General features: G+C 63.0%; 1 protein-coding gene across 11 annotated transcripts; it reads right to left on the bottom strand.

Annotated features, from left to right (window-relative positions):
• Nucleotides 1-119: 119 nt before the first annotated feature.
• PUF60 (poly(U) binding splicing factor 60) lies at nucleotides 120-12,802 on the bottom strand. 11 transcript variants are annotated; one of them, XM_081069866.1, is made up of 13 exons: nucleotides 11,550-11,736; nucleotides 9,356-9,446; nucleotides 7,597-7,692; nucleotides 5,344-5,439; nucleotides 5,151-5,240; nucleotides 4,254-4,304; nucleotides 2,058-2,219; nucleotides 1,896-1,988; nucleotides 1,571-1,784; nucleotides 1,303-1,493; nucleotides 1,029-1,164; nucleotides 641-876; nucleotides 120-558 (listed from the first exon to the last, which is right to left on the bottom strand). In XM_081069866.1, exons 2-13 carry the CDS (start codon nucleotides 9,356-9,358, stop codon nucleotides 259-261), a joined length of 1,668 nt encoding a protein of 555 aa, XP_080925992.1. In that variant the 5' UTR covers nucleotides 9,359-9,446; nucleotides 11,550-11,736; the 3' UTR covers nucleotides 120-258. The 11 variants fall into 11 exon arrangements, with proteins under 11 accessions (XP_080925992.1, XP_080925993.1, XP_080925990.1 ...); XM_081069867.1 differs by lacking the exon at nucleotides 11,550-11,736 and adding an exon at nucleotides 11,051-11,151; XM_081069864.1 differs by lacking the exon at nucleotides 9,356-9,446 and having other exon boundaries at nucleotides 11,550-12,802.
• Between the last annotated feature and the right edge of the window lie 1,644 nt (nucleotides 12,803-14,446).

The following is a 14,446-nucleotide window of genomic DNA, read 5'->3' as shown; positions in this document are numbered from 1 at the left end:
GCCCCCCGCTGCGGCCAGTGACCGCCCTCCTCGGACTCCTCCTCCTCTGTGCAAACCAGGGGCTTGCCCTGGCCCCTCCCCAAGGCCCGGCTAAGGGACGGGAAGGACACGACCACAGCCACACGGCCGTACAGGGCCAGCACCATCTGCACCTTTATGCGTACAAGGGCGGCTGGGCCCGAGACACCACTGAATCACTATAAAACCCAGAGGAAACAAGAGCGAGTACAAGTCCAGGGATCAGGGCCAAGGTCACGGTCACGCGGAGAGGTCACTGTTATCAAAACGCTCCTGGTCATACACTTCAGCCACAACCTTGCGGCCGGCGAACCAGCGCCCGTTGAGGGCCTGGATGGCCTTGTGAGTCTCGGAGGCCATGGAAAACTCCACAAAAATCTTGACGATGATTTCCGCGTCCTCCTCCTCGCCCTGCTTCTCCTGGTAGATGATGACACGGTTGACAGCACCAAACTTGCCACACTCCTCGGTCACCTCCCCCTCCAGGTCGTCATCGATGTCCTTGGGGTCCACCATGTTGCGCAGCACCATCACTGTGGACTGTGGAGGGGACAGCTGAGCACTGGCTGGCTGACGCGCCGGCCCCGCCGGCCCCGCCAGCCCCGCCGGCCCCGCTACGCACCTCCTGCTTGCGCAGCAGCTTCTGCATCACCATGTGGCGGGCACTGCTGCCCGAGATACTCATGTGCTCCTGCTCACTCAGCATCTCCGGCCGCTCGGACTCAGGAAACAGTTCCTCCTCCTCCTTCTCCTTTTTGGGCTCCAGGAGACCCAGCGTCGGTGGGCTGGCCAGAATGGGGTTCACCACTCCCACAGAGGGAATGGTGACGGGAATGGGAGGCCGGGCTGGGGTCACACCTGCAACAAACCCAAAAGGTGTGGCAGTCACGCCCCCTTTCCCCCGCACCTCTGTCCCTCCCGAGAAGGAACACAGCACCTTGCAGCCATGGCTGGGCTGCCCTAGAGGCAGTGAGCCTAGAGAAGGGCAGCCTTGACCCACCCAGACTCACCTGTGATGACTCCTGGGGCCTGGGCAGCCATGACAGCCTGGGGCAAAGCCCCCAGGGGCTGGGCCAGAGTCAGTGCAGGGGACACCAGTCCAGGTGTGGCAAGGGTACCCAGCACCGCTGCTCCGGCCACTGCTTCCTGCAACCCAAAACGCCACCCCACTCAGTCCTCAGTCTGGCTGCCTCCACTCAATACCACCCGGAGAGCCAGTCCGTCCCCAAAGCATTAGGGGCCGGTTGCCCAGCATCAAACCCACACAACTGCACCAGCCCTCACCTGAGCCGTAATCTTGGCTGTGGCTGCAGCCGCGGCCACAGCAGCAGCTGGTGGGAGGCCTCCAGGTGTGGCAGGTGTAAGCAGGGGCATGGGGGGTGTGACAGCCTTGCCCACCCGCAAATACTGGCCACCCAGGTCAAAGAGGTTCATGGAAGACACGGCATCCTGAGACGACTGGGCCTTCTCATATTCTGCAGGGCAGGGGCAGCGGTGAGGGCCACAGTGCCAGGCAGGCCTGGCCCGCCCACCTCGGCCCGCCCTAGCTCACCAATGAAGCCGTAGCCCTTGTGTTTGCCAGTCGTGGGGTCCCGGGCCAGGGTGCAAGACTTGATCTTGCCGAAGGCCTCGAACACACTCTTGATGTCATCGTCAGAGAGATCCTGGTGCACCGAAGCCACGTAGATGCGGTTGAAGGCTCGTGCCTCCTCAGCCAGCTGGTCAATGATGGGCTGGGCCTGCCCTATGTTGCTGGGCCTGCCCACCTGGGGGAGAGGCAGGGGACCAAGAGCCCCAGTCAGCCCAGCTGGGTCACAGCAGGCTCCCGGAGGGGGCTGGACAGAGCCCGGCAGCATCCACTCTGGCCGGGGCCTCACCTTGATGTTCCTGCCACCCAGCATCACCGAGTTCATCTGCTCCAAGGCCAGCTGCGCGGCTTCTGGGACCTCGTACTCCACAAAGGCAAAGCCCTGCACACAGCGGCGGGCGTTAGGCTAGGAGAGCCCAGGGTGGGGTGGGGCGGGCAGACCGAATCTCACCTTGTGCTTCATGGTGACAGAGTCCCAGGACATGTCAATGCTCTTGATGGGCCCAAAGGGGGCAAAGGCCTGGCGAATGGTGTCCTCGCCCAGCTCGTAGTAGATGGAGCCCACGTAGACTCGGCACATGATGGCCAGTGCCCGCTGCCGCTGAGCTGCCATCTGGAGCAGGACACAAGGGGAGAGAGAGCCACTGGCTTGTGATGGGGTGGCAGGCGGCGAGGCAGCCCACGCCCCTCCTGGCCCACCCAGTCAGCTCCACTGTGGTGAGGGCTCCCCACACGGCAGCCCGGCGCACGCTGAGCGCCGGCAGTCAGGGTGGCGAGGGTCAGCAGGACCCTACCCCCAGGAAGGAAGGCCAGGCCCCAAGGCAGGGCACGGACGCACCCTGGCCCCCCAGGGCCCGGGCAGACTGGCAGCAAAGCTGACAGGTGGCTGGGAGGCAGGGCACTGTGCCCTCCCACCCCGCCCACCCCTGCAGTCTGGAGGCCCGGTAGCCTGGGCTGGGCTGGGAGATCCTCCCAAGTGTTCCGACGGAAGAGGGGGGGCCATCCAAGCTGGAGGGACCCACTGGTGTGGAGGCAAGAGAGGGGCAGAAGACAGGGCAGCTACCGCCCAGAAGAGACCCCAGGGGGCAGGTCAGGAGCCTGGATGTGGGCTCCCTGGAGAGGATGAAGAACAGCTACTCGTGCAGGGCCGCCTCAGCAGGTGACGCCTCAGCACTCTGCAGGCCCCCCATGCCTTGAACCCCTCACAAAAAAGAGCTGCCTGCCCCCAGGAGCATCAGGAGGTGGCCGGCCCAGCAGGCCCAGGGCAGACACTGCCTCTGCCCTGGGCTAAGCTTGGCCATTGTGCTTAGCGACCTCCCCAAGCCCTCAGGGGTGGGCTCATGCCCCTGCAACCTCACACAACGTGCCAGGCAGGGGGGTTTGCAGAGCCACAGGCGGTGGGCCACCAGGAGGAGAGCACAGGCCTAGGGCAGACGGAGGTGATGGGGCCTGGCTCTCGCCTCTCCACCAACAGGGGCTTCCCCACACCGTCACAAAGATGCCCGTGACCAGAGGTCACTGTCTTTTAAGACACCAGCTAGCCTGGTATAGGACGGGCCACCCCCTCCCTCAAAGAGGGGCCTAAAAAAAAAGTCCATAGCTCCCCCAAAGTAGGACTTCCCCCGAAATGGGACTCCCTTCCTCAACTGGACCCCCGACTACTAGGCCTCAGGCTCCCTGTTGAGACCAAGGACCCCATAGGTGGAACGATGTCCCCCCTCACACTAGGCACCCCAGACATGAAACCATCTACCCCTCAGATCAAAGTTCCCTGAGATAGGAGCATGTCTCCTCTTCAGCGGGGGCTCCCCAACAGCAAGTAGGCCAAGAGCCCTCTCCCTGTCGTCTCCCCCACAGACAGACGCTCCCCACAGACGACACTGGGTCTGGCCCTGAGGACGGGGCCGCGTCTCCCCTGTGAGAGCAGCACGCCCAGGGGTGGCCCCCCGAGAAAGGGCCACATTCCCCCCTCAGACTCCCCAGAGGGGTCCCTGGCCTCCTCAGCCTGCCTCTGGGCAATGGTGGGGTGTCTCTTTCCCAGACTCCTCTGCCCACGGCAGCCACGGCCACCGGCTCACCTCCTTCCTGGCCTACTCCCTGGCTGTGTGGTCTCTACCCTTTGCTGACAGCTCGGCCCAAGGCCCACGTCCTTGCCCTTCCCTCTCTAGCTCACTCAGGTCCCCCCAGCCCCCCACCCCATCCATCCATCCTCCCTCCAGGGTCTGACAGGGCCATGAGTTAGGACTCTTCTCTCCTCAGGGCCTGACCCCAACCCAGGAGCCCGGGCAGCCTGGAGACTGACGGAGCTGGAGGCCTGGGAGGTGTGCCCCCTGCGTGCGTGCAGGCGGCATGGGTACAGGTGGGCCTGGCATGGGCAGCTACCCTCCTGGCCGGCTGCCCTCCGCAGTTACCTGGCCGGTTAGTTTTAAGGCGGGCCCTCAGAGCAGATGGAGGCCTCCCCAGGGCGGTCCCGGGTGGGTGCCCGCCCATACCACTGGCCCCGCCACGCCTGGCGCTCTGCTGCGCTCGTCCGAGCTGGCGGGCAGGGCCGGCTAGGGGAGCAAGGTCCCCAGCACGCGGGCGCACTGCCCCCCTCTAGCCCTGACTAAGGACATGAGCCCCGGAAGAAGTGAGCATTTCTATTGACCGATTGCAAAGGTGAGAGAGGATCTCCAAAGCCCATTGTCACTGCTGCCATCTGAAAGACAGTAAAGACAGAGTTCAGTCTGTTGGAGCCGAGCAGTCTCCCGCTGTTGTCACACCTCACGCAGACAGCGGCAGGCCCGGAGTCCCCGCCCTGCCTGGGAGGCCTGCCTGCCTTCCCACACTGCCGGCCGATGGCTGCCGGCACCTGCCCAGGGGGGCCTCAGAGCCCCAGGTGCCCTGCCCGCAGCCTGGCCAGCGGGGCAGAGGAAGGGAGGGGTAGGGAGAGGGGAGTAAGGGGAGGATGGGCACAGACAGAACATGGGAACAGCCAGGGCCTCGCCTGGCAGCGTAAATGTCTGAGGGCTGGGTGGGGGCGGGGCTCAAGGCCCAGGCACCTGTGGGCCTCACCCTGCTGTCCCCCACAGCCATCGCAGCCTCTGGCCACACGTCTAAAGCAGGGCCCCGCGGAGGCGCCCCCAGCCTGTCCTCAGTCCAGGGCCCAGCCCAGGTGGTCTGGGCTCCCTGCGGAGGTGGGAGCCCGACCGCTCTTATCCAAGGCCAAGGGGGCAAGGAGGAAGGGCCTACATGCCGCACCATCAGCCGTGCAGCCAGCCGGGGGGCACGGGCGCAGGGCGACCTGAGGCAAGTCTGAAGTCCGAGAAGAGGAGCCGGCTCGGGGAGCGGCAAGGCTACAGAGAAGGGGCAGGGAGGGGCCGTGGGCGCTCAACAGGCAGGTAAGGCCGGGCCACGCGTGGCTCGGGGAGGAACCCAGGCGTCCCAAGAAGGAGTCCTTGAGAAACTGAGAACCACAACACCTGGTGGGGACGCCGCAGGCACAGAGGAGGAAGAGAAGGAAGAGGAGACAGGGAGGGAGGCGGAGGGCGGGCCGGGCGCTCACCTGCAGGTTGGTGAGCTGCTGCTGCTGGTGGGCGATGGTCTGCTTCACCAGCACGCTCTTGATGCTCTGCTCCATGGCGTACTTCTTGGCCTGCGAGAGACGGTGGTGAGGAGCCCTGGGGGCCCAGCCTGGGCCAACGGCCGGCTGCCCCCTCTGGTCCCCCGGCCCAGGGCCCCGGGAGGCACACTCTCACCTTCTGGAGAGCCTCCTGCTGCTCAGGCGTCAGGGGAGGCAGCCCCAGCTTTGCGGCTGTGCTCTGCCCGTTCTCCATCTTGATGGAGTCTGTGCCCTGGTGGTGCGGAGCAGGGAAATGGTTAAGCAGCAGCCCGAGACCTCCCGCCTGTGGCCCCCAGAAGCCCACCCCACCTGTCTCGCTCCCACTACAACTACACGTGGCCTCCAGTCATTCCCAGCGACAGACAGGTCCTAGCACAAACTCTCCTGCCTGGCCTACCTGTGGGCCTCCCCTTGTGACCTGTCTGTCCTGTGGCCCCCAGGACCCACGGTTAGGACACACAGTGAGGCAGGCAGGTACCGTGGGGGCCGTGGGCCAACCTGGAGCAGCTGTAGGCCCCAGGCGACAATGACCTCAGGAGCCACCGAGACAGGCAGCAAGTAGTAGGCGGGCCAGCCCTTGCGGCCGGCCTGACCCCAGAGCCTCTGTGCTATGCCGTGCAATAGGCCACGCGCCATGCAGCCCTGGCTGTCCTCCAACAGAGAACTGGTCAGGGCTGACGGTCTGCACTCTTCTCTTGACTGCCTGGCACCCTAGTGCCCCTCACTTCCTCCTGGCCCCAGCCCCAGCTGGGGACGAGCTCCAGGGAGCACCCTAGGGCACGTATGGCGAAGGGCCTCCCACCGCTGTAGCACCCATCCTATCGCTGCACGCTGAGCACCGCCCAGGGAGCCAGGGGACAGCTCCAGCCCCCCTCCACCAGACTCCGGCCGTGCTCAGCCCTGGGCAGAGAACCCAGGAGCAGACCAGCGCCAGGGCCACAGGCGGCCAGGGCGCGGGCCAGCACTAGCCGGGAAGGGGAGGTAGCAGTCACAGCCCCCTGCAGACCACAGCAAACACTACCAGCATCACATCCACACTCCTACTGTCAAATCCGCTTCTAAGCTGTTTGCAGAGAGAATACAGCCGTGTAAGCAGGAAGAGACGCATGGCCACCAAACCAAGGAGAGTGTGGCTGTCGGGAGTGTGAGCACACCTGCCTGCCCACCAGCTCAGGGGGCCTGGGCTGCCCAGCAAGTGCAAGGAGAGACCACCACTGGCTCCTCCAGAGAGGGTGCTCTGCAGCCCCCCGCACACAGCCTTGGGAGGGACGGCAGAGGAAAGAGGCAGGTCCCCAGCTCAGGAACAACAAGCAAAGACAGAGGTACAAAGGAGTCAGGAAGGGGCCGGCGGGCCCAAACCCGGAGAACCAGCATGCTGACCAGCACAGGGCGAAAGGCAGGCAGTCCCTCCCCTAGCCGCCCAGTCTGGTCCCTGGAGACCTGTCCCCTCCACCTTCCCAGCTGGCCCCAAGCCCAATTCTCCTCAGTGGGAAAGAGGCCCCAAAAGTCGGGGGCTACATGCTAGAGCAGGCTGTCACCACGGCCATCAATGCCAACCCCCTTGCAGCCCCTTAGAAACTTTTCAATCTCCTCTTTGTCTCAGTAAACAAAAGGCCCTTCTCCCACCGACCAATGGCTGGCTGGACAGCCAGCCAGGACTGGGGAGGGCTGGCTGGAGGGACTGCCGGGCCCCCGTGCCCATCAGCTTCAGCCCGTGACTTCCCGGGATCCAGCTGCACACCACAGCCCTTCCCCGACTCTGCCACAGTGGGGGGGCCCCAGAGGACGGCCCAGCCCCCACAGGCCCCCCTTGCTGAGCCCCCACTGGAAATCCCTGGAGGCAGGCGCTGCCATCGAGAAGCACAAAGAGCCCTATCACTCAGCGACAAGGCCCACTGCACCTCCCACAGGACACACTCCCAAGGACAGGCCGCGGGGCAGGACAACATGTGCCTAGCCCAGTGAGGCCACCAGACTGTTGGACTCGGGCACTGTCCTGCTTTGCTGTCATGCTTAAATCAGAGGGCTGGCTGGCTCTTAGCACCCTGCGTGTTCGGGAACAGCACGCCTGCCCTTCCGTACGGCACCAACGGCTCAGCGCTCACCCTGGCTGAGGCTCGGCCCCCACCTGGCCATCTGCCTGGCATCTGAACACACGCCAGACTGCGACCCACCCCAGAAGCAGGGTGGACGCAGAGGGGACAGGCAGGGACAAGGAGGCTAGGTGGTGAGGGCGCAGGACAGGCGTCTCTGCCCAGACAGAGGCCCTGGGGCTCCTCCCGCCCACCCCCAGCCAGGTCTCTCTGGGCCCAGGGGCACGCGGCCGGGCGACAGGCGGGCGGGCAGGCAGGCGGGCGGGCCTGAGGGCGAGGATGCTTAAGGGCAGTACCTGTGGTGGTTTCCACTTGTCTCCCGCTGCCACCACTGCCGCCGCCGCCGCCGCCGCCGCCGGCTCGGACCCCCCTCCTTGCTGGCCATTGACCTGCTGCGGCAGGAAGGAAACGCTGTAATGGACGGACAGTCAGAAGACCCACCCACCCGGGCCCTCTCCTCTTCCCTGGCTGAGGGCTGAGCTCCCCACAGATGAACAAGGGAGGCCAGGCAGAGGCACAGGAGGGGCCAGCTCTGGCCTGGCCCAGACATTCCTGACAATACCCCACCCCTCCCATTCCGCCAGCGTACCTGCAGCTGCCCAGGGCCCTGGCACATGGGGCCAGCCTGGCAGAAACCACAGCAGAATCTGGGGCAGTCCCCAGTTGGCAGCAAATCCCCAGGAGGGGACAGGGTAGCGAGCCAAGGGAAGGCAGGCTCTCCTGGGTCTAGAGTGGCTCTTGGGCCACAGCGCTGAGGTCCGAAAGATCAGTTACTTTCCCGCCAGCAGGGCAAGGGGCACCTTGTTAGCACCCTGCACACATGCCTGGGCCAACCTACAGCTCAGCATCAGTCCCAATACCGCCCACGCCAAGCCCAGGCGCCAGGCCCATCCTGAAGACACCTCTGAGGAGAGCCCGGGAGTCCCTCCAGCCTGGCAGGGCCAGGCAGGCGGTCTGCACGTGCAAGCCTCCCCCCACAGCGGTCACACTATCCAGGGCTGTCTGACCCGAGGAGGGCAGCAGCAAACTTAGCAACCCTTACCCCACACCGAGAGGGGCCATGGAACCCTGCTGTACACAGCAGATGGAAGGACCAGCACCCCGCACGGCTCAGCAGGCGGGCAGGGGCAAGGACAGGACGAGGGCAGGTGGCAGGCAACGTCATGGTGGTGAGGGCCTTGCTGGAAGGGCCCTGAGACCTACTCCCTCTTCTCCCAGCCCAAGGGCGAGACCCACAGACATCTAGGAACACGGGACAGCCATGTCCACCCTTGGGAGCCCTGTGCACGGACGAGGCCAGAGCGTGCTCTCGCCTCTAAGGAGTGACAGCAGCATAAGCCCAGCTGCTGGGAAACTGTGGCCAACCTAGCCTGGCACCTCAGCACCACGGCTCTGCAAGACAGTGCCCTAAAGAGTGCCAAAGAAAGGGAGCCTCCAACACGGGTCCCAGCCAGTGGGTGCGTGGCAGCTGGGCACGGGCTCAGTTTGACTTGGCCCCCAAAGCACAGGCTGCTTCTCAAGACCCACAGCAAAAGATCACGTCAGCTCTGTGGAAGCCCCCAACCCCTAGACCCCCGTCCACAGGACCAACTGGAGGGCACGTGTAAAGTAACTTCCTGCCCTCTCCCAAATGACTGCGACAGCCAGTACAGGAACCAAGACGACGCCAAGAGCAGAAAACGTCTCCAAAGAGACATCCCAGAAAAAGTCAGACCACCAGGGACTCTGCCCAGGACCATCCCACCCCACCATGGCAGAAACAAAGTTCCCAGTGCCACTGAGCTGGGTTCTATTGTAAGTAGATGCTAAGGGAGCTTGGAGAAAAACTGTCATTTGTCATCAAAGCTAGACACACGCCATCATCCTCTGGCAATGAAAACAGCAAGCTTTGTAGGCACCCCCAGCATCAGACAGCAGGGGTGACGGGCCCCGCCTTGGGGAGGCAGCACAGCCCCATGATTCCGGGACACACATTCCAGCCCTGCCATTGGTCAACAGCCCAGGCTGAAGAGGATTATTTCCATTAGAAAAGCAGGAAGTCAAGTCACTCCTTACCATCTCCAGGCTTCAGGCTCTGAACTCAGGCCTGTCTCCTGGGCTGGCGTGAGGACTTGGTGAGGCGCTGCATGTGTGGCCCTGGGGGTCCCTGTGCAGGGCAAGTACACGCACTGTCAGCCTCAGACAGCACTGCTGCCTGCCCACGCAGTGCATGGCCAGGCTCGGGCTGGGCACCACAGATGCAGCACGACCAGAGGACAGGCATGCCTGAGCAGCAGTGAGCACCAAGAACAGCAAGTGCAGGCGGACAGTCGCGACGAGGCACACTCGGCACTGCGTCAGGGAGGCCTGTGTGCGCTGCCATGCAGGCTGGGCCTACAGGAGGCGGCAACGTGCCCACGGGGAGGGGAGAGGGTCCCAGTGCTCCTGCCTGACGGCTCCCAAGGATGATGCTCCAGCCAGGCTGCCAGAGGAAGGGGACGACAAAGCAGCGAGTCAGAGGCACACTGCGTCCAGAAGCGCATGCCGTTTCTGCAGGCAGCAGGCAGAAGGCACCCCTGAGCGAGGAGAGGCATCTCTGGGTCTTCCTGTGCCCTTCCCTCACCAGATCCGTCAGACAAGTTCAGTGCCACTCCATCCCAGCTCCCTCAGAGAGGAAGCCACCGCTTAGGACAGCGAGCAGTGGCTCACCATGCACAGACCACCAGACGGAGAACAGGCACTCACTATGCCCAACTCGTACAGCAGGGAGATGGGCAACCCTGCTAGAAACCTGTCCATTCCAAAGTTTAGAAGAGGAACTTGTCAGACGCAGGCTGGGCCTGCCTCACTCCGAGTCTGACGGGGTCAGCCTGGGCCTCTAGTTTACAGACACCCACCCGCACATCTGCTGGTGCTAACCCGGGAGGACTCACCCCTCCCAAAAGCCCCAGCTTCCTGGGTTTAGACTTACGGCTCACGGCCACGTCTACTATGCCACCTGCGTCTGGCACTGTGCCCCAGCTGAGCTGAACCCCAATTCGCCCCCGTCCCCACAAGCACAGGACTGCCGACTCCAGGGCTTCATGGTTACGCTGTTCTGTGGATGGGCGGGGACGCGAGGTACCCACTCTCGCTGGCCTCCTTCTACACCTGCCCAGGAGCCTCAGGACCTGTCTTCAAGCCTCCTGCTCCCCCACTACCCAACCCTGACTGCTGCCTGGGGCAGTCACCAAATGTCCAATCCTCACCGCGTTCCTCACTTCCCTCTCACAATGTCATCTGCTCCTGTGGCTTCGACAGGAGGCAGGACTCGGCTAGGAGAGGACAGGCGAGTTCGCTGGGAATCACGCCCCAGGCCCGCCTCACGAGCTGGGAGCTGGCTCTGCCCGCGCTGGCACCAGCCGCCAGCTCAGCGCCTGGCCGGGCAGTCTCTTTCCTGACCCTCACTCGTCTCCCCTATCAGCCCAGCCTCCAGCCACCTGCAAAAGCTGCTTCTCAAACGGACTTCACCACCTGACTCTGGGTGTGAGCTGGGGAAGGGTGGCAAATAAAGAGATGGAGGGCCCCCGCGAAGGGTGCAGGAGGGGAGCCAGGGACAGAGCCGAGTGGGAGCAGCGCGCGTCCGGGCGGAGGTCAGCAGGGGAGGCGGTGAGAGCGGGGGCGTCCCTCCCGTCACCCGCGCGGCTCCAAGCGCGGTGAGCGCCCAGCAGGGCAGTGGTGCCTTCCTGCAGGGCCCGCAGCACCCTGACAACGGCTCCCTCGGGCACCCACACACGGCCGCTGCAGTGGGAACGGGTGTCCGGAGCCGCGGAGCCGCCAACAGGGCAGGAGCGCCTCTGGCTGCGCACTGGGCCCGAGTCCCGGCCGCGCGCCTGGGACAAAGGAGTCGCTTAAGAGACGCGAGAAGCGAGGGCACGTCCCCACCCCGTGGGCGGGCTGGACCGGGCCCCCGTGGCGGGCGCGCACCCCCGCGGGGCCGCCCCTCGCGGGCGGAGGACACGCGCCCCCGTCTGCGGCGGGACAGCGGCCGGCGGCGCCGCCCGAGGCTGCGGCTCGCCGGGGCCCGCTCTCTGAGCCCCGGGCCCGGCCCGCACGGCCCTCCCGCGCTCGCCGCCGGAAGCTGCAGCCCGCGGGCCGGAAGCGACGGCCGCAGCCCGGCCCCGGCCTCGCGCCCGCCGCGTCCCCGGCGGGGCCCTCAGCGCCCCGGGCGGGCAGAGGACCCGCTCCCGCCAGCTGCGCGGAGGCCCGCGGTCGCAGGCAGCTCACTTACGAGAGCTATGGTCGCCGTCGCCATCTTGCGTCCGTCGCGGCCGCAGCGCGCGCCACACGCTCCTGCTCCCTCCGCGGTCTCGCGCGATGTGGGTGCTTGCGGGGGCGCCCGGAGAAAGAGGAAACTATCGCGATAAAAGGCCCTTTCTCCCGCGACGTGGGTGGAGAAAGGAACGCGCTTCCGGGCCGGAAGGGGCGGGGCGACTTGGCGGAAGGGGCGGGGCGCGCGGGCAGGGGCGGGGCGAGGGCGCCTGACGTCCGTCCTGTGAGCCGGCCCCGCGCTGCGCCCCGCCCTCGTGCGGCCGCTGCTCCATTGCTCCGCCTCCTTTACGGAGACTCTTGGGTGCTGTGCCCCCGCTCGCACCCCAGAGGCAGGACCGGGACGGCCGGATCCCCGCCAGGGCTGAAGGAGTTTCACCTGCCCAAACCATCAAGTTGAGAGGGGACAAAGAACCGCCACATATGCGAGGCCCGTCTCCAGATGCCTCTTCTCTGCGTCCTAACATCTCAGGAGTCAGGATGCGCCTACCGATGGATGGTGTGTCCTCATTTAAAACTGGCAACATTTTCTCTTTTCTAGTGGTTCATAAAACAGCAGTGCTGCCTAAAACGATGGCGTCGGACACTCAATGACACGCCGGCGTAGAACAGCAACCCGAGACAGGCCTGTGCACCCATCAGCAGAAGGGCACGCGCCCGGAGCCCCGGAGCCCCGAACGGACTCAAAGGCTCGAGACATCCGTCTTGGGTGTGGAGCCGCCCTGGACTTGTGCCGGTGCCGCCTGCACTCGGTCCCCAGCCCCTAACTCAGTGAAGAAACCGCATCTGTGGGCTCGGGCCGAGGTTGTCAGCCATCAATGAGCTGTATAGGCAGGGCTGGTTAAACACGGCAGAAGACGTTCCTCATCTCCCTCCCCTCTAAAATGATGGGAACAGGATTTTTATAAAGGCAAAGCCTCATGAAGACAAGAGGGGGACTATTGGGGAGCTGGAGCAAGGTGGACAGTGGGAGCTGTATTAGCGGACTGCAGTCAGTGTCTGAGGGAATCATGCTTGAAAGCACAGCTGGGAAAGGAAACGCAAACTTCTCTCTCTACCAAGTGGCCAGGAGGTGAGCTCCTTCAGAGGCGCTCGGGGGGCTGGCCATTGGAGCTCGGTCCTATTTTGAAAGTGTGGGAGCAAGTGAGATTCCCACCCTTTCCACCCTTCCACCCCTGGCTCCAAGTCTGTTCCAGCATGTGCCACCTGCTGTCCTTAGAGAGAGCTCCTCTCTGCAGGCGCTCCCAGCTCAAAGAAGACTGAAGGCTGGGGTGTGTGTGTGTGTGTGTGTTGGGGGAGGTTGGTGGGGGAGGCTGCTTAGGAGACTGACCTGGCTAGATCCCAGGCCTGGAAGCTAACCAGGCAACAAGCCCCCCCACTAAGATCATCTCACCCTTAAGTGCAACTGGTCAGCCCAGGATCACCAGACACCTGAGGAAGAGGGAAAAGGCAACAAAGGAAACGGGAAAGCGACTCAGAAGGAACAGAGACAATAAAGCAAGAAACGTTGAAACCCCACCCTCAGAAATAGTAGAGGGTATTGCATGTAAGAATGAGAGGCTGTGAAGAAAGAACATTCAGCAAATGACAGAGCTTACAAGTGAAAAAATGTGAGAGGGGAACGAACAGTCCGATAGAAACACTGAAAGATAAAGTTGGAATCTTCCAGATGTCTCACAACAGAACCAGGTAGCTAGAAAACAGAAACGTCATCATAACCACGTTGGTCGTTGCCCTCCAGTAAGTGGCCTAGCACCGCAGAGGACCCCATAATTGGTGGGGACAGAGAAGGGGTGTGTCGGCTGGGACTGGCTCCCCTCCACCACATGGTGGGGGGTTACACACACGTTCTGGGGGAGCTTCCCATGACATTTGCTATGTAATATGACATTCAGAGTGCTGCTGGCTGGGCACTATTCTCAGCACACACATCATCTCATACAATCCTTACAATAAGCCCTGGAGTGCGGACTGTGATTATCCCCGTTTTTACAGAGAAGGAATTGCAGGCACAGACCCACATCACACAGCAGGAAGCCTCAGAATGGCTCCAGAGCCTAGGCCCTCACCACAGTGGCACCTCTCAAAAGTGAAGTCCAACATCTAAATAATAAGAGTTCCAGAAAATAAGGAGGGGGGAATCAACAATAACAACGAAATAAACAGACATTTCTAGAACCAAAACGTTGGGACCTCTGGACAGTAGATGAAAGAGGTCTACATCAAGACCTGTCACTGAGAATTTCCAGAGCACTGGGGCAAAGAGAAGAGAGATCACAGGCAAAAGGGTCGGAATTCAGAGCGGTACAGGATTTCATGGGACTAGAAGAAAGTGGTGTACTATCTTCAGTATTTTGGGAAGAAGTCACCTCCAACGCAGCCAGACGTTTGTACCTAGGTACACTGATGAGCAGATGTGAGAGCAGAGTGAGGACCAACAGGCAAACATTCCATAACTACTCATGCATCCTTTCCCAGGAAATGTAGAGGATGTTCTTTCTCAAACAGGGCAAATAAGGAAGAGGAAAGCATGGGGTCCAGGGACCAGAGGTGCTCCCGGAGGCTGCTAAAGTAGTAACCTGTACTGACAGCTGCGCCAGAGGTCCGAGAACCAGCAGCCTGGGGCAGGCGGCGGGCCTGGTGGGCACTGCAGGGAAACATGAACCTGAGCAGTCAATTCTGCAGCAAGTCCCAAGCGTTGAGGAGAGGCCCACACTTCGGCAGGAGAAGCTAAGGATGAACTGAGACATGTACAGAAAACTAAACCAACCCCAGAGAAAACGAAAAGTTGTGCCAGAAAGCAAATGTCATCCTAGCACAACTTGTTCTTTGCTGAGACCTGTGGGAAAAAGCCATAAG

The sequence above is a fragment of the Rhinolophus hipposideros genome (assembly GCF_964194185.1).
Source record: "Rhinolophus hipposideros genome assembly, chromosome: 13".
Classification (NCBI taxonomy): Eukaryota; Metazoa; Chordata; class Mammalia; order Chiroptera; family Rhinolophidae; genus Rhinolophus; species Rhinolophus hipposideros.
The sequence above is the reverse complement of the archived record's forward strand: the minus strand, read 5'-3'. Positions and strand labels throughout refer to the sequence as shown.

What these genes read in the sequence shown, in the direction of transcription:
- PUF60 (XM_081069861.1), bottom strand. Translation starts at nt 7,916, where the DNA reads ATGTGCCAGGGCCCTGGGCAGCTGCAG. An exon ending in ACAAGTGGAAACCACCACAG is followed by an intron (nt 5,440 to 7,596) that starts GTACTGCCCTTA and finishes CCGCACCACCAG; the next exon opens with GGCACAGACTCCATCAAGAT. An exon ending in AGCAGGAGGCTCTCCAGAAG is followed by an intron (nt 5,241 to 5,343) that starts GTGAGAGTGTGC and finishes CGTCTCTCGCAG; the next exon opens with GCCAAGAAGTACGCCATGGA.